General features: G+C 40.9%; 1 protein-coding gene across 1 annotated transcript in view; it reads left to right on the top strand.

Annotated features, from left to right (window-relative positions):
• The window catches only part of GCNT2 (glucosaminyl (N-acetyl) transferase 2 (I blood group)), a 37,052-nt gene extending 19,935 nt beyond the window's left edge, over positions 1-17,117 (top strand). Inside the window, exon 3 of the mRNA XM_087930845.1 lies at positions 17,020-17,117. Coding sequence (XP_087786971.1) covers positions 17,020-17,039 — 20 coding nt within the window. The 3' untranslated portion in view covers positions 17,040-17,117. The remainder of the gene's footprint in view (positions 1-17,019) is intronic.
• The last annotated feature ends 1,473 nt before the right edge of the window (positions 17,118-18,590 follow it).

The following is an 18,590-nucleotide window of genomic DNA, read 5'->3' on the forward strand; positions in this document are numbered from 1 at the left end:
CCCCTTTCCCTTCCCACTGCTTTCCTATTTACTTTGTATTTTGTATTTTATATTATTTCATAACTCAATAAAAACATTAATGGGGAAAAAAAAATAAGATTCTCCGCAAAGAAAAAACAAAATGAAATTATTTGTAGATACCACACTGCGGCTCACGAGCTTCTTGGCCACTGCAGCCCTGGCCCCACAACAAGCTTTCGAGCCACAGCATGGCACAAAGTCAAACCCCAGCTCAGCCCAGCAACATGGCGCAAAGGGTTGGCACACCGTGGCTCTGGGGCCGCAGTGAGAACCCCCACATAAAACCCACCCCCACCCTGGACCAGCAGTACTGCACAGAAGGATTACCCGGCACACCAGAGCTCTGGAGCTACAAGAAGCTTCTGAGCTGCGGTGCAGTAGGCAGCCTTTTGCAATATTTATTCAGGGTAAATTAATTACATCTGGTTTATTCGCCATTTACTGGATTCAGATAGCTCAGAAGTGACATATTATATTCCAAAGCAACAAATGATAAAAGGCAGATTGTACCCAGTAAGAGCAAAGGGGTGTGGGATATAACTGAAGGGTAAATATAACTGAGTTTCAGTAAAATAAAGTCTTTTCCCACCCACAAATTTCACAAATGCCGAACACAGTCAGTTCTATATACTGAAATTGGTAGTATCTGGCCAGGTTTTTCCTGGTTGCAAAAGTACATTTACAATAGAAGTCAAAGCATCATCCTGTGTATCAGGTTGAAAAAATGTCATTCATTCTTTCATTCTTCCATTCGATTTAAATATATATTGACTTTCCCCGAGTCATTTTCCTCTCTCTCTCTCCCATCTCTCATGGCAAGCCTGAATAATTACTTAGGGAAGTAAAACTGCTGAGTAACCATGCCTCTATTCCAGGCTGGCTGGAGAATTCTGGAAATTGAAGTCCACAAGTCTCAAAGTTGCCAAGTTTGGAGGCTTCTGCTCTATTCACATTTTTTCCAAAATGATAATACCTATATAAGCTCACGTGGAATTATGTTCCATTATGATATATGAGACTTCTTTCTAGGATAAGCAAATAAAGAAACCTTACCAAAACCTAAGTCTTATGGAAATTACTCCAGAAGGCGCATGATAATTGTCCTTTCAGCACCAGGCAAATACACTTTTATTCTCTGAGGCTTTTCAATGTAGCTTTATGCTGATTTTATTTATTTATATCCATGCCCACACAATCTGTGCACAATACTTTATATTTACCTTTAAGTCTGTCCATCCAGAAGCTTGAACTTAAATGTTCCAGGCACTCATATTATTAAAAACATTTTTTCCTTTAATTTTAATGAATTATTAACTTTCTTTATTAAAAAAAATGAGGATTTAAAAACAAAACAAAGGAAATAAACAGGCCAGGTGCACAGGCATGTATAATTAAGGGGAATTTTAGAAGGAAACGTTTTCTGGAAGTTACGTTTGAATAAAAATATGTATATAGAGGAGGAATCAAATATGTAAGATTTGGAGGGGAGTACCCAAGACTAGGTAAACAGGTTTAAGAACCAAGATTTTAATGTAAAAAAGTAAAAAAGGCATGATTTTCTAAAGTACCCAAACACATAGCAATTTCCCAGTCTAGCATATATTTACTTTGAAGAGTAAATTGATTAGGAATAGGTCAACTAATAAAGAAAGCCTGTTTGGTGTAGTGGTTAAAGTGTTAGACTAGAAACCAGGAGACTGTGAGTTCTAGTCCTGTCTTGGGCACAAAACTACTTGAATGACCTTGGGCTACTGATACTTTCTTGACCCTAGGAAGTGGGCAGTGGTAAACTGCTTCCAACATCTTGCCAAAAAACCAAGAGTAAATTGTCAGGAGTCAATGCCTACTCAAAGGGGGATATCCCCAAGCCCTAACTAAATAGTTCTATCCCTCATGGAATTAGAAGTTTTCATAATAGTCTCCCTGAAGGATATGTTGAACCATTTTTATTTGTACAAGTATGTTTATATATTATGTCAAATTTGTTTGAAGAAACTACTGTGTAAATTACTTGGTATACTAGGCTATTCCATCACCTCCCATAAAGCAGAATAAGAAGGAAAATAAATTATTTTCGAAAAGACATTATTTAATTACTTCTAACTTCTGGCTATTCTCTCTCTCTCTCTCTCTCTCTCTCTCTCTCTCTCTCTCTCTCTCTCTCTCTTTTTATATATGTATGTATGTATGTATGTATGTATGTATATGTATATGTATATGTATATGTATTCTTAAGTTTTCATGGGTATCTATATGTATGGTATTCAGCTTTGTTCGGGTATTTTCCCACGTCATTGTAGTTGTGCTTTTAAAGTTGTAGCAACGTTTCAGCAGAATCTCATCTGCCATCATCAGGCTACTGTATAGTGTTTGTCTGTCAGACTTTCACAGCTGTTTCTGTTTTAAATTTGGTGCTAGACTACTGCTGTGCCAGAATGGTTTTTTGTTTTTTTCCCCTTCATCCTGATTGGTTGGGAGTCTTGGTCTGTGTTTATTGGTCTTGGAGTTTGCTGTGTTCTGCTTGATTGGTGTTTCTAATATCTTCTGTCAATCAGGATGAAGAAAAAAAAACACCATTCTGGCACAGCAGTAGGCTAGCACCAAATTTAAAACCGAAACGGCTATGAAAGTCTGACTCATAGACGAACACTATACAGAAGCCTGATGATGGCAGATGAGATTCTGCTGAAACGTTGCTACAACTTTAAAAGCACAACTACAATGACGTGGGAAAATACCCAAACGAAGCTGAATACCATATGTGTGTGTGTGTGTGTGTGTGTGTGTAGGTCTAGGTGTGTTTGGGTCTTTCCCCATGTAAGATTAAGAGTATCTTGGTGACGTTTCGGCAAAGTCCCACTCACCATCCTCAGGCTGGTGCTTTCGGCTTTGTGACAGTTTTCGGCTCCATAGGAGCACCACTACAAAACCTGGCCAAATACCTAGCAAAACAGCTACAGACCCATGCTGAAACAGCAGTTTCACATGTACAAAACTCATACTACTTCTTAGAAATGATCAAAAATCTACACATGGAACAAAGAGATCTGCTAGTAAGTTTCAGTGTGGTTTCACTATTCACCCAAGTCCCAGTGAAAAAAACCCTAGAAATCATCAAAACAAATACAAACCACCCAAGCACCTCATGGAACTAACAGAACACTGCTTAACCAACACATATTTCATATACAAAGGACAAAGATACAAACAAATTGAAGGAGCCCCTGTGGGATCACCACTGTCACTCGTTATTGCAAATCTGTTCATGGAAGAATTCGAATCCAGGGCCCTGGCAAATGCCACCCACAAACCCAAACTATGGCTAAGATACATCGATCACACATTTGTTATTTGGCCCCATGGAAAAGAAAACCTAAACAATTTTCTAACACAACTAAATGGTACACACCCCAAAATCAAATACACCATGGAAATGGAAACAAACAAACAACTACCATTCCTAGATGTACTAATCTACAAAAAAAAAGATGGCACACTAGGACACACCATATACCAGAAGAAAACACACACCAACCACTACCTCAACGCCCAATCCCACCACCACCCAGCACAAATAAACTCCGTAGCCAAAACACTAAGTACCAGAACCAAATGCCTGGCACACAAGGCACACATAAAGACTGAACTATGCACCCTGACCAAAATACTGATAGCCAACAGCTTGCACAAAAGCAAAATCACCGGCTTGATCCACAAAAACACACTGAGACATAATAGAGACCCAGAAGATGAACAGACCTATGGAACACCTGTCCTGCCCTACATAAGAGGTACTACAGACAAAATCAGTAAGATACTACACAGGCATGCCTTCAAAACAGACAGAAAAATAGCAGCCATCCTAAGAAGCCCCAAAGATAAAATTGACCTGGAAAACCAATGCATATATGAAGTACCCTGCGCATTATGCCCTGCCAAATACATAGGACAAACCAACAGAAGGATAAGTACCCGCCTTGAAGAACACAAGAATGCAATAAAAAAGCTGGAACATACTTCCTCACTAGTCCAACATATGAAAGCTACAGGTCATAGCATTAACTTCAATGGCACCCAAAACCCTAGCAACTATAGAAAACCCCAGCTACAGAATCATCAGAGAAGCCATAGAAATTGATAAAAGACCTAATAGTATGAATAGAAGAGATGACTCCACCAGACTATCAATCATCTGAAAGCCTGCACTCACAAACAAAAAAATCTCTATACCACAATTCAGGCAAGCACCTAAACACAAACAGACCCCGCCCCCCAATACCACAGCCCAAACATGCCCCAGCCAGCTATCCAAATAAAACCTAGCTTCCTAATAAATAATTATCGGCCATTCAAAGGAAACCAAGCTGCACTAAGAAACCCCAATGCACAAAACACAATGTTGCCAACCAATGAAGAGCACAGCAACTCGAAGACCAATAAAAACAGACCTAGACTCCCAGCCAATCAAGATGAGGAAAAAAACCATTCAAATAAAGCAGAAGGCCAGCACCAAATTCAAACAAAAAATGGCTGCCAAGCCTGACACACAAGATTAAAAAGAACCCAATACACAAGCCTGAGGATGGCAGATGAGATTCTGCCGAAACGTCGCTATAATAAAAGCACAAATATTAAGACATGGGAAAATACCCGAAGAAACCTAAATTATACATACTACATACATACATACATACATACATACATACGAATTTCCTTGCACCACCTGCCCCACCACATACATCGGACAAACTAACAGAAGAATAAGTCACGCATTGAAGAACACAAGAACTCAATCAAAAAAGAAGAACCGACCTCTTCCCTGGTCCAACACCTCAAAGCCACAGGACATGAGATTGACTTTAAAAATACCAGAACTATCACCAAAACTGAACACTTCAACAACAGAATGATCAGAGAAGCCATAGAGATATGGAGAAAACCCAAATAACCAAAGATCCATACACACACACACACACACACACACACACACACACACACAAACACAGGGGGAGAGAGAGAGAGATTAGCCAGAAGTTAGAAGTAATTGCATAATACCTTTCTGAAGCAAGTACTAGATATTTCTGATTGTCCTAATCTAAATAGTAATACTGCAACATCAAAAAAGGGCGGTAAAGGATCAATTAAAAGAACCACAATAATGAAACACTTTCTCACTGCGGGAGAACATAAAGTATTTGAGGAAAAGACTGATTTATAATGGGGTGGGGATTGTTAACACATTGTGGTAAAAATATGAATGGCATGAAGGAAATGGAAAGACTCTTTCTTTCTCTCTTTCTTTCTTATAAGTATACAAGGAATTGAATTCAGGACAAAGAAAGAATGTTTATCCAGTTGTTACTTCCCTGAAGTAAAATGACTCTTGGCAGTTTGTGTAGAAAATAAAACAAATTCAAAGTTTTGCAATCTGATTAAAACCCCAAACACAGCCATCAACTATTATACATAATAGGTAACAATCAATGACAAAAATAAGGAATAAATAATGATGCTATATATAAACTCAAGGGAATATATAAATGATAGATGGTTGTCATAGAGACAAGTGTCTTATGTTGCTTCTATATTCTTTGTACAATGTCAGTTCAATATCATTTTCATCAGAATGTCATTAGATAATACAAACATCCTAAGAGTCATGCAAAATAACTCAACAGAAAGCTAACAAATAAAGCTTAGATGAGATTTAAACAAGCATTTTATTAATATAAGACTGGCAGATTACTATGAATTACTGGTCTCTTGTATCCAGGAGCATCAAGAGCTAATGTTATAATGCATTCCTGATCTTATATAGAAATCTATCAGTCAGTTTAAGGGTAGATAAATACCAGTAGAAATAGAAGTACCTTATAGTTGATGAGGATACAAAGTAATGGTACTTGGAGAAAGATGGATATTCTTTATATAGTAAGAACAGAAAAGTTACATAATAGCAACATTGTACCTTAGATATGCACAGCCCCTTATGGACTTTTTACATTAAAAAAAATATATGCAAAGCTCTTATTGCCCTTGCAAGCTGTAAAATGCTTATCAAGAGTTAAGATGTGTAACAATGCACTTCTGCTTCTGTAGTTTAGAAGCAATTAGTCATTGCAGACACAATCAAAAGCCCCATTTATAAAATGAGATTTGTATAAAACATGGTACAAACTGTGTATGATACTGTATTAAGCATATGGTTTCAGTAATGGGACACGTAATTCAATTTGGCTTTTATTTCAACTCTCCACAGCAGTGAAGTTAACCCAAATGCCTTCAAAATACAGCAATTGCTTAGTTCGGAACGATAGAAGTCCAAGAATTGGTCAAAAGCATCCTAGTATTGATAAGGTTGTTTTTCACTCGGGTTTTCGGTGATTCTATGGACCAACTCCCTCCACATTTTCCAATTTTGTATGGCTTCTTTCAGTTGTTTTATGCTCTGTCTGGTGTTGACTTTGATGGTGTCTAGCTACTCCGTTGTTTGGTGGCCTCATTTCCTTTTAACCATCATTCCAAGTGTAACTGCCTCTTCTATTGAGTTTGATTACTTGACATGGCTGAAATGAGCAAGAGAGAATTTTATGGTTTTTGCCTTCCTGCAATGTATCTTGTTTTATACGCTCGAAGAAGTGAAGGTGAATTTTTGTCACCTTTACTATTCCAAGGAACACGCAGGAGCCTTTTGCATAACTCAAATGAGTCCATTTGCCTCCTGTCTGTTTTTTAAGGGCCCAACTTTCACAACCATAGGTAACTATAGGAACCAAAACAGTGTGGACTGCTCTGCATTTAGTTGCCAGGTTGATGTCTTTGCTTTTCCATGCTTGATTGACACTCAGTATTATTGTATGACCCAGTGTGATTTGATCCTGGCCTTATCACAAGCCTGTTCCTAACTGCCTAATAGTAAAATGGTTGCAGGTGCTTATTATGAACTGGGAGTGGAAGGGATTAAGCTTGCCATCAGTCTAATTTATTTGTTGCCAATCAAAAGGTTGAACACAGGGGTGTGAAATTCATGTCATCGTGGCGGTGTCACATGACATATCAGGACTTTTTTTCCCCTTTGCTAAACCGGGCATTGGCATGGCCAGCGCATGATGCATCCAACCCGCTGGCCAGGAGTTTGATAGCCCTGGTCTAACACATTCCTATTCTGTTCAAAGGGAAGTCTATCATACCGCTACATGAGTGAAATCACTGAATCTGCTGAGTACCAAAACGATGGATTCTTTGCAAAAACTCAGAGCTAAAATGCACATTTAAATGTGCAAACATTTAACCTGGCAAATTCTGTCACTGGAATGTCTGACAGTCTTTCATTCACACAAAACCAGACAGAGAAATAAGGTGGTCTGTTAATGGCAGGTGATTACTATCCAAGGATGTGGAAACCTGAAATAGAACTATGAACTGAAGGTGGTTTCCTAACACAGCTATATATTCAGTAAGACAGATTTTACTTCTTGCCCAGTAAGTGACTTCTGCTTGCTGATCATTTGGTAAAGAGTTGTTCAAACTGAGCCAAGGAAGCCATCTTTGATAAAGATCTGCAAAAGTAGACTTCTGATATTTGGAATAATGTACAAAGGAAATCAGTTGTCTTTTGCAGGAGGGGAGTAGATAGAAATGATACAAGATATATAATGCATCATAATCTGGTTGAAATCATTGAAATCATCTCCAATTGTGGCATAAGGTGAAGCAAAGAGCTTCAAGAATATAAAACACTGAAATCATGAAATCATTCATTATTAACCTCTGCTGAAGCTGTGGTTCCTGAGCTACAAATATATCATACGTGGATAGAAAAAGAAAGGTTGTGCAGGAATGCCATCCTGCAGCATTTCAGGACAATGGGGATATTTCATGCTCCTCTTCTGCCTGTCAGCTCTATCAAAAGCCTTTGAGAGGCCAGTTCCTCATGTTGTTCAATACATGGCTTTGATATAATGGAAGTCCATTTGACTAGATATGATATCAATTGTCAATTGGGTTTCCCACTTTGTCAGTAATGACAAAGTGCAGTGCAGATTGTCCAATGCAGATTGCACATCAGGATTGTGTACACATTGAGTCAGTGTTGACTCCTAACAACTGCTGCATTAATCCCTGCAGTTTTCCTGGCAAGATTTCAGGTGTGGCTTGCCATTGCTTCCTTACTAGGGCTGAAGGACCAGCACTTGCACTTATGTCTATTACAGTGTCCCCACAGTTATGTGGTTGGGATTTGGGTGTTTTGGTAATCATGCAGTGATGCATTTCAAATATGTTTTACCACCACTTCAGTGGGTGTGGCTTGGTGAGTGTGCTTTGTGTGTACACACACACTTTGCATGCGCGCATGCCAAATGCACACTTTGCACAGGCACAGAGGCTTTCTGGCTCCTACAAGCCTGCACTCCTACAAGTCTGCACTCTCCCTGTCGCTTCAGCATCTGCTGCATGGCAATCTTGCTGCATAAAGCAGCTGCGCTTCAAAAGCTGGACATAAAGGTTAGTATGGGAGCCCGGGCAGGTGGGTGGGCCCAACAGCAGAGCATCAGAGAGAACTGGTTTGGCCAAACCGGTAGAATACCACCACTGCAACCATGGTACATTAACAATAGCTGCAGCATTCCACAATTACATGATTGCTGTTTACTATCTTTCCAGCCAGTTTTCGATAACCAGTCAATAGGAAAGCTGGCAGGGAAGGTCTCAAATCACAGTCAGCTGTAATATCTTACTTAACAACCACAGTGATTCACTTAGCAACCATGGCAAAAAAAGAGTTTGCACAATGAAATCAGGTGTGGTCATGTGATGTCTCATTCAACAATTACACCATACAGTGACAAGTTCTCTGGTTCCCATAAGTCAAGGACTATCTGTAGTTTACTTAGACCTGACAAATCCCAAGAAGGATAAAAGTGGTAACACAGTGCCTCCTATTGTCAGTAGCAATTATAGCATCTGACAACTGATTATTATTTTTTATCTTTGAAACATAAATGGTTAATAAGAGATAGTCGTATGTGGGGAAGACCTTGGGAGATGGAGCAAAAAGATGCTGCCTATGGAACAGTCAGAAAACAGATCTCATATCTCGCAGCTGGATAATAGTTGGAACAAAAAACTCAGAAGGGACTCTCCCTAGGGCTGTAAAAGAGAAGGCAGGAGAATTGTACTTTTAAGACTTGCAAGGTTCTGTTAATGTATCTTTACAGTAAAGCAGAATTACCTTACAGTATCCGGTTGTGTTTCTTGTCTGGCTTACTTAGTAAGGTTGACAATATCAAGTTATAAATATATGGGAATGATCTTTCAGACAACTTTGGGTCAAGTTACTTATACCCATACTAAGAAATATGGGTCTGTCTCTTCCCAATTGTTTCTACCTGTCTTATCCAATCTGAGAGGAGTGGCATGCCACAGGTCCTGCCAGCTAGGGAGTGGAGGCTGGCAGGGTCCAGAAGGAGTTTCTTTTTGCCAGGCACCCACCTCTTGGAACATCATTTCCGCCGAGATTATATTAGCCCTTTTCCCCATTGGCCTTCCGTAAGCCGAGAAAACCTGGTTTTGTGCTTGAGTCTGGTTTCAGAGCCCATCTCCTGGTCAAATGGATGGATTAGAATAGCGATGGCAAATTCTTTGGCCTCAACTTGTCAAAAATTTGGAAAATGCTTGACTCTGCTGGCACACACACACACAGAGTTCTCCATCTCTCCCCATCTAGGCCACCCTGAATTGCAACACTTGGCATCAGCACTGTAGCTGGGCCTGACTTCAGCCTTCGCACTACTGCGGGCACTTAAAAAGGCCTAGCACCATTCCTGATGTAAGCTGTAAGGAGTTGTGGGATTGCCCCACAGCCCAGCGCTTCGTAGGAATTACCACACACTGGTTATCTTCAGGCAGTGTTCTCTTTCTGCTGACAGGCCCTGTAGCCTACCCAAGGCTGCTCTGGGTCGCACAAGGCCTCCGTTCTTGAATTAGATTCAGAAAATGCTCTTTCAGGGCCACTGCAGCCTTCTAAAGCTGCACTAAAACATGTCTCATTCTCACATGATTTTCAGATGAGAGCCTGGCCCTCTTGCAGGATTTTCAAAGGGTCTGGCAGCCAGGCAAGATCACACCTTCTGCAGCCTCCAAAAATCACACAAAGACAGCAGGAGTGCTTTTGAGAATAAGTTGTCAAACGTTGGGGAATGCTGGTGCCTCGCCCAATGTGGTGGTCTGGCACTTGAAATGAGACGCAGGGAACCGTCTGAGCAAATGCCAGCCCCGAGAGCACTCGGGTAGCAGTATTTATTTAAGAAAATGCAAGTACAAAATCAAAACAATGACTTCAACCTCAGCCTCAGCAGCATTATCTCAGCAGGGCTGATAATAGACTGCGGAAAGTCCCGTGAGAATATCCAGGCACCAAAGGTCTCATGGGAATGGCTCGGCTGGGTACTGTGAACTCTCACCGACATTCCTGGTTCATCTAAGCTTTGCAGACCAAACAGGACCAAACGTCCATCATAAAAGCACTACTGCCCCCATGAGGAGCGTTTGTAAAGTCCCCAGATCTTATGCAAAACTGTACGAAGAACTTTACAGAATATGATGATTATGATATATTACCACATTCCCTCCTTTTTTATTTATTCAAAGATAGAGGGTGTTTTAGTGGCATAATACACAGTTCCCTCGCGACTTGGTTTCGTACGTTGAAAGCTGAGGTACACATTTGAAATAGATTAGGAATACATTGAATACAGCAACATAACATAATAAGTATAATAACAATTATTACAACTAATTGAAGCAATAAACATAACCATGAGCTGTCAGGAAGCCAATCCCATAGCAAAGCCCAAAGTGACTTATCAAAGCCATCTTTTCCTGCTTCGTGTTCAGCTATGCGGTCTTCCATATCATGAACAGTTCTTGTAATGTTAGGCTCATAATTATGTATAAAAACACAACAATGTGAATGAATTAAAGCACAAACTCCTCCTTTGGCAGCTAACATTATGTCTAAAGCATAACGATTTTGTAAAGTAACTTGGCGAATTTCAGACACTTCTTCATTTAACATCTTAATATTCTTAACAGTATCATTAAACATAGCAACAGTAAAATTATTTAAAATATGAATATCTTCATAATTCATAGCTATTCCCAAAGGTGGGTACATGCATACAAAGCCAACAATTAGTTACATTTAAACTCTTTGCTGCAATCCGAACGTCCTTGATGTAGGAATTTTCTTTCCATAAATTATCTCCAAGGTCTCTAGTTTCTGAGATAATAGCAGCTCTCCGCCTCCGTATTAGAGTCCGTGGAGGCATAAGACGAATGGAAAGAGAGTCTGTGTAAGGTAACTTAGGCAACTCCAATTGACACCAATATTGTCCATAGTCTGAAACAGAAACATTAAACAGAATCAGAGTTGTAGCACAGGCTGAAGATATAATATCCTTATCAGGTCCCGAGTAAAGAATGTCTTGACCCTTATGCCAGGACCAATATGCTGGAAAAATCAAAGGATGCCGCTGTTTGCAGATCAATTTAGTCCGATTCCCCAGAGGAACCTGCTGCATACAAGTTGGCAATCTCAGATAAGCAGTCATCTTTTCCCAGCCTTCACAGCGCCACGCCTGGATTGCCGGCATCAAGAGAATCAGGAACCACAGGAACCCATCCTGAATCAGGAACCACAGGAACGCCATCCTGCTCCTCCGAAACCTCCTTCACTGGCATCTGCGAAGACGCTTGCGAATGATCAGGCCGAATACATCGACCAGGAACCCAACGAATTTGACCAAGATGTTCTACTGCTGCATAACCACGTCCCCACGTAATCAGCTCAGCGGGAACCCATGCCGGATCCGGAAGAAATCGCACCAACACTCGAGGCCTCACTGCATCTGTAGAAGGAGAAGAAAAATGCCTGCTGGCCGCACTCGCAGGGGGTTACCAGACAAATTTAAAAATTTAAAGTATACAAAGCAAGATTTAAATGATCTTGAATTGCCGGAAGCCCCAGGAGCTTCCCTCCTTTTTTATTTAATTTAGCTAACATGTTCTTGAGCGTGCCATTATAACGCTCCACAATAGCCTGTCCTGTGGAATTGTATGGAATTCCAAATTTATGTTCCACGGACCACTGTTTGCAAAACTGATCAAAGACTGTGCTCCGATAAGCCGCACCATTGTCTGTTTTTAAAGTTTGAGGCGTACCAGCAACTGAAAATGTCTTAATGCAATGATTGATGACATGTTTAACCGCTTCACCTCTTTGAGGAGTAGCCATTAGAAATCCTGAATAAGTATCCACAGTCACATGTATATACTTCCAAGGTGCAAATGATGGATACTGAGTAACATCCATTTGCCAAATCATTGAAGGTTTCAACTTCCTGGGGTTGACTCCCATAGGAATAGCCGTGCCCTGCTTTGAACAAGTTGGACATTGCTGAATTATGGCAGCAGCTTCTGCAGTAGTAAGCTTGAATTGATGTGCCAACGCTTTAGCATTTTGATGAAAATAACTATGGCTGTCCCATGGCTGGACAGTGAGAACTGAAGTTACAGCACTGTCAGCTTTGGCATTGCCTTGTGATAAAATTCCAGGCAAATTACTATGGCTACGAATATGGGCAACAAAACACACATTCACACGCTGCTCCAAACATCCTTGCAACAACAAAAGCAAACGTAGAATATTAGGTGATATTCCAGGAGACAAATAAGAACCTGCTACAAAGGGTAACAAATTATATACATACAAAGAATCCACTATTAGATTAAAATCCTGATTTTGAAAATTTTGAAAAGCCAAAACTACAGCAGCAAGTTCTGCCTGCTGGGCAGACTTCTGCTCTGATGTCACTTTTGTATGCCAAATTCCAGATTTATCTTTCCAAACACAAGCACCAAAAAAATAAATTTTTCCTCCATCAGTAAAAACTGTAGGAGCATCTGATATAGGCTGATTACTGATTTAGGTCACACCCTGTCCCATTGATCTCTCATTTTGCTGACTTTGACCCCCCCCAGGAGCCCGACATTGCGCTTTAAAATGTCCAGGCTTCCCACAATTGAAACAAGTGCCTTTATTAGCATTTCCTGCCTGGAGAGCCAGAGCTAAAGTCTCCATGTTAAAAGTCTGACTCCCCACCTTTCTACATGCGTTTATCAAATCAGCGATCTCTCGCTCTCCGCTCGCGATAAGTGGATTCAGAATCTTTTTGCAATCCATGTTAGCCTGTTCTACTGCTAACTTCAAAAGCAATTCATTCCGGGCGAATTGATTATCAATTTGCCTTTCAATAGCCACTTTCAATCTGCTAATGAAATTTTCATAGGGTTCATTGTTCCCTTGTTTGATGTTAGTAAAGGTCTTCTCACCACCTTCGCCGTCAGGGAGAGCCCCTACGGCTTGTAAAATTAACTGTGGGAGAAGAACGAACCCCTCCTCTGGCATTCCATCTCTCTGTAGTTCCACTGTTGTAAAATTACCAGCTCCATAAAGCTGATCTGGAGTAACATTTGCTGTTCCCCTTTGAACTGCCAGCTGTCTCCATTTCTGATCTAACACCAAATATTGAGCTGGGGTTAGAATCATTTTTAACAGAGCTTTCCAGTCAGCTGGAATCATTTTATTTCCATAACCAACTGCTTCTAACAATGCCTGAGTATATGGCGATCTAACACCATATTCTTTTGCTGCTTGCTTAATTTCCTTTAAAATCCTGAGAGCTAAAGGCTTCCATACTCTCTGCGGATTTAAAGCAGCATCCACACCAATTTCTACTGGATTAAGTTGAATCTCCACTCCAAATTCTACCAAATCATCTCCTGATAATTCCCCTCTGTTTGTTGCTTCTTGAATAGCTGCAGTAACTGCATCTACTTGAACTCTTAAAGGCAAACTCTTATCTTCTGACAAAGTATTTTCAGTGCCTGACAGTCCTCTGGATTTATCTGGAGGTGCTGTCGGTGGCAATAAACGTATCGCATGGTAAGGCGGCAAACCTTCTTCGGGGGTGCTAGGAGCGGTTGTTCATGAGTAGCTAATGCATCCATAACCACCCTCCAGGTTAACAAAATTGAAGAAGGGGCACGAGGCTCCTCGTGCAAAAATTTCCTATCTTTTTCCAGGACTCTACTTTAATACTACCTCCCTCTGGATAACACGGAATATGTTTCCAAACATACTGTAATAAGTCCTCAATTTCTTTCTTTCCTACTTCATGTCCTCTACTATGAACTCCAAACTTAAACCTATTCCAAGTGATCTCTCTCAATTCCCTGAGGTGCTTTGTCTGAGCCTTCGAGAGACCTCCCCCCATACTCACGAAAAGAATCTATCTCCGTCCAGCGAAGAAGATGAGGGCCCAGTCGACGTCCGCGATGATGAGTATAGGATGCAGGAAACGTATAGCTTTCAAAGCTATCACGTCGGAACGTATAGCCTTTCAAACTATCACGTCGGGTCACCACTTGTGGTGGTCTGGCACTTGAAATGAGACGCAGGGAACCATCTGAGCAATGCCAGCCCCGAGAGAACTCGGGTAGCAGTATTTATTTAAGAAAATGCAAGTACAAAATCAAAACAATGACTTCAACCTCAGCCTCAGCAGCATTATCTCAGCAGGGCTGATAATAGACTGCGGAAAGTCCCATGAGAATATCCAGGCACCAAAGGTCTCATGGGAATGGCTCGGCTGGGTACTGTGAACTCTCACCGACATTCCTGGTTCATCTAAGCTTTGCAGATCAAACAGGACCAAACGTCCATCATAAAAGCACTACTGCCCCCATGAGGAGTGTTTGTAAGGTCCCCAGATCTTATACAAAACTGTATGAAGAACTTTACAGAATATGATGATTATGATATATTACCACACCCAAAACATGGCGTGTGTCGTAGGTTTGATATCACTGGATGAGCTCACACCCAGTTGTTATGTGTTTGTTTTTTACTTTTGTTTGATGTTATGTATTTTGTGTTTTTTTGTTTTATTGCAAGCCATCTAGAGTGACATAAAAGTGAGATCTATGGCTATGTAAATCTAGAAAATAAATAAATAAATAAATGGGCCCTTAGGGCCATGATGGCGAGCCTGTGGCATGCGTGCCATAAGTGGCACACAGAGCCATTTGTGCTGGCACGTGAGCCGCAGACAAACTTGCCTCACTGTGCATGCACACGCCTGACAGCTGATTTTTTTTTCCACCTGGTTTGAGGCTTTTTTGAGAAAAAAAAAAAAAAAAAAAAAAAATTTATTATAAATAAAATAATATTTTTATTTTAAAAAAAAAAAAAAAAAAAAAAAAAAAATAAAAAAAAATAATCAAAAATTTAAACATATTCAAAGAAAAGGTGGGAGGTAAAAAAAAAAGGACCAAAAAAAAGAAAAAAAAAGGGGAAGAGGGGGAAGGGGGGGGGGGGGGGGGGGGGGGCAGGGAGGGGGGAGGGGGGGGAAGGGGGGGGGGGTTGGGGTCTGGGCGTTCGGTTAAAAGGAAAATGGTGGTGCATGCACAATTTTTGGTACAAGAGCCCAAAAAGGTTAGCCACCACTGCCTTAGGGCCTAGAGAAGAGCTGGCATATGATTTGTGCTGACTGCACTTGTACACTGGAGTGGACAAGTTATTCCAGCAGCCCTGAAAGACTTTGAGATTAAAATTAGCTCAACTAGTGTAGTGCTCTGAAATCTGAAGTGACTTCAGTTTTACTGAACTGGATAAACAACCCCCCCATCATCATTGAGGATGCTGAAAAGAAAGCTGGGAGCAGTTTTGAGTGAATGCCTTTAGGCTATCTTGCCATACATGCCCAATGCAACAGTTAGTTAGGCGGTTATGCTCAAGAATATGCTTTTGCCAGTTATATTGGCTTGAATGAAATGGTGCAGTGGCCTAGAGGTGGTGCTCTCACTTCACAGTCAGGTAGTCACTTCACAGTTCAATCCTAGGTAGGGTTTTCTCTCTCTGGGCACAATGAGACTATATCTGCTGAATATAGCTCCGCATTGGCAACAGGAAGGGCATCTGGCTGGTAAACAGCTCCATTCAGTTGCCCAGACTCCACCCTTGCAAGGGATTATGGGGTTGTTAAAAGATGATGATTGGCTTGAATGAAATGCATTCACCAGTGGCTTAACATCTCAGAAAGTTTCTAGTCTAATTGTCCCAGAAGGAGAGAACTGAATTGGTTTCATTTTGATTTTCTACTAATGCCTCCTTATCTATGGGGTTTGAAAAAGGGCAACAAATTATTAAAGCAAATAATTTTACCTGATGCACCAGTAGGTCCTAATATTAGAAACCACTTACCCTGGAGTAGTTTTAAACATTTCCAAGCAGCCCCTTACTCATTTTACACATGATCTTACTCATCTAATCCTCTTGAAGCAGTATGGAACATTTTTTTTTCTGAGTCACCTTACTATTTTAACCTTAGCAGCCTCAGAAGATAAATTTCACAATCTCTCTAAGGGAAATGTTCTTGTCTCAGGCAATATTTATCTTCTCAAAATACCCGAGTTAAGGAGTTAAACACTACAAAGGCTTCCATACAAAGTTTCTTTATTGGATTATATCAGGCATCCATAACTCAGAGTTATGGTGAGATTCATCTAATGTCCAATCTTTGCATTTCGTCTTCATAGTGTGAAAAGATAGTTATCTTCATCCCATAATGATACAGCAAGGGAAGACTCCAGCACGTTGCTGGGGTCCAAGTAAAATGACCAAAACTCCCCCCAACCCAACCAGAGGTCAATTCAGTGACCAATCAGGATTACAGATGTGACCACATGGCATGAACTACATCTCCCATGAAGCATTAACTACATTTCCCATGAGGCATTCCCTTAAGGGGACAGCTCCCATTCCCAACTAACTTTATACTGTTTAACCAGCACAGGAAACCAGATCTGCCTTTTGTGGTCTGAAATGTACAGAACCTGGCTGGTAAGGCTCATTGTATTCCTCTGTGTGCGCTACAGGTAACAGCATTGACTGGTGACAACTATGAAAACAGGATGAACAAAGTACACTAGTAGAAGCATTAACACAGTATTTTGGATAAATGCCCAAAACTATACATTTCTGCAGATTTTTTTTCCTACTTCGATTGCACAATACTAGACCCCTCAAGACACAAGTGGGACTGACGCCCCTGCCCTAAGTGGCCCCATTAGTCATTCTGGAAACCTTAAAATATTCCATCCCCTTCTGTGGTTGGAAGAACAGGCTTAATTAAATTAAGCCTGGAACATCAATCTGGATAGCAACAACAGAACAATCATTGTAAAGATGCCACAGATTGGATGCGAGGTGCCTACTTGAGGTACAGTCTCGATGCAAAAGGCTTGCTTTCCTTTCGTGTAACTTTTACTTATTTGCTCAATAATGAGGCATTTTTAGAAAAAAGGAAATGACAGCAGGAACCTGTAGTTTCACCTTTTGTTGAAACATCTGGCATCTACCATACACAGTAAGAGCATAAATAGATGTGTCCCTTTCCAGAGGTTTCACTTGAGCCCACTTCTTGCTGTCGGCCAAGGCTGGTTGTGCCTTTTGAGAGTTGAAATTCAGCAACACTCGGACGGTGAGAGGATGCTAATTCCTGAAAGGGAACAGCTTGTGATGTCCTGGATTTAAGGAAGCTATCTAGCTCCGATTCCAATCCACTCATGCTCTTTGATCACTTTTCTACTTCACTGTCTTTATCACTGCAGGGGGTGTTGGTTAAAAAAAAAGTTAAGATGGTAGCTGCTGCAATCATATGATTTCAGTCCTGATCCTTTTTCAGGTGCGTTGTTTGATTTCCCTTTATTCAGTACTTTTATACCCGCTCCCCAACGTCTGGCTGAACTTAAAAACCCACATGCATGCAGCGCCCATTCAAAAGGGGAAGGACGTCAATTCCATGGATGCTGACTGCCCCCAGCCCTCTGCAGATTCCCTGATCTTAGCTTAAGTAACCGTAGGAATTCTGACCAAGAACAGGATGCTATACAGAAGAGTGTGTACTTCAGGTATCTGTGTTATTATAGTATGCCTACAGCACGGGTGTCAAACTGCAGACCCGATGTGTCACATGCAGGCCATGCCCACCTCAGCTTCTCAAAGGGAAAAAAAACATTGTGAAACATCACGTGACGGCAACGTGACGCCACAAGTTTGATACCCGTGGCCTAGAACAAGGTTTCTCAACCTTGGCAACTTTAAGATGGATGGATATAACTGGGGAATTCTGGGAGTTGAAGTCCACTTATCCTAAATTGAAGGATATCAGCCTGGAGAGGTGAAGAGGCTGCATTTACAGCTACATTTAGTTTTTGAGGCAATAAATGCAAGGGAAATAATACACTGCTAGCTAGTTGTGAATAAAGGCATTAGGTCAGAAACCAGAAGACCCTGAGTTCCTGCCCTGCCTTAGAAATGGAAGTCAGTTAGGTGACTTTGGGCCAGTCACTCTGTCTCAACCCAAGATAAAAAACAAGGACAAACACTCCTGAAAAACCATTATGACCATATGAGCATGGCAAGAGTGATTCAAAGGCACAAATGA

The sequence above is a fragment of the Pseudonaja textilis genome, chromosome 3 (genome assembly GCF_049901715.1).
Source record: "Pseudonaja textilis isolate UNSWEBS1 chromosome 3, rPseTex1.2, whole genome shotgun sequence".
Taxonomy (NCBI): Eukaryota; Metazoa; Chordata; class Lepidosauria; order Squamata; family Elapidae; genus Pseudonaja; species Pseudonaja textilis.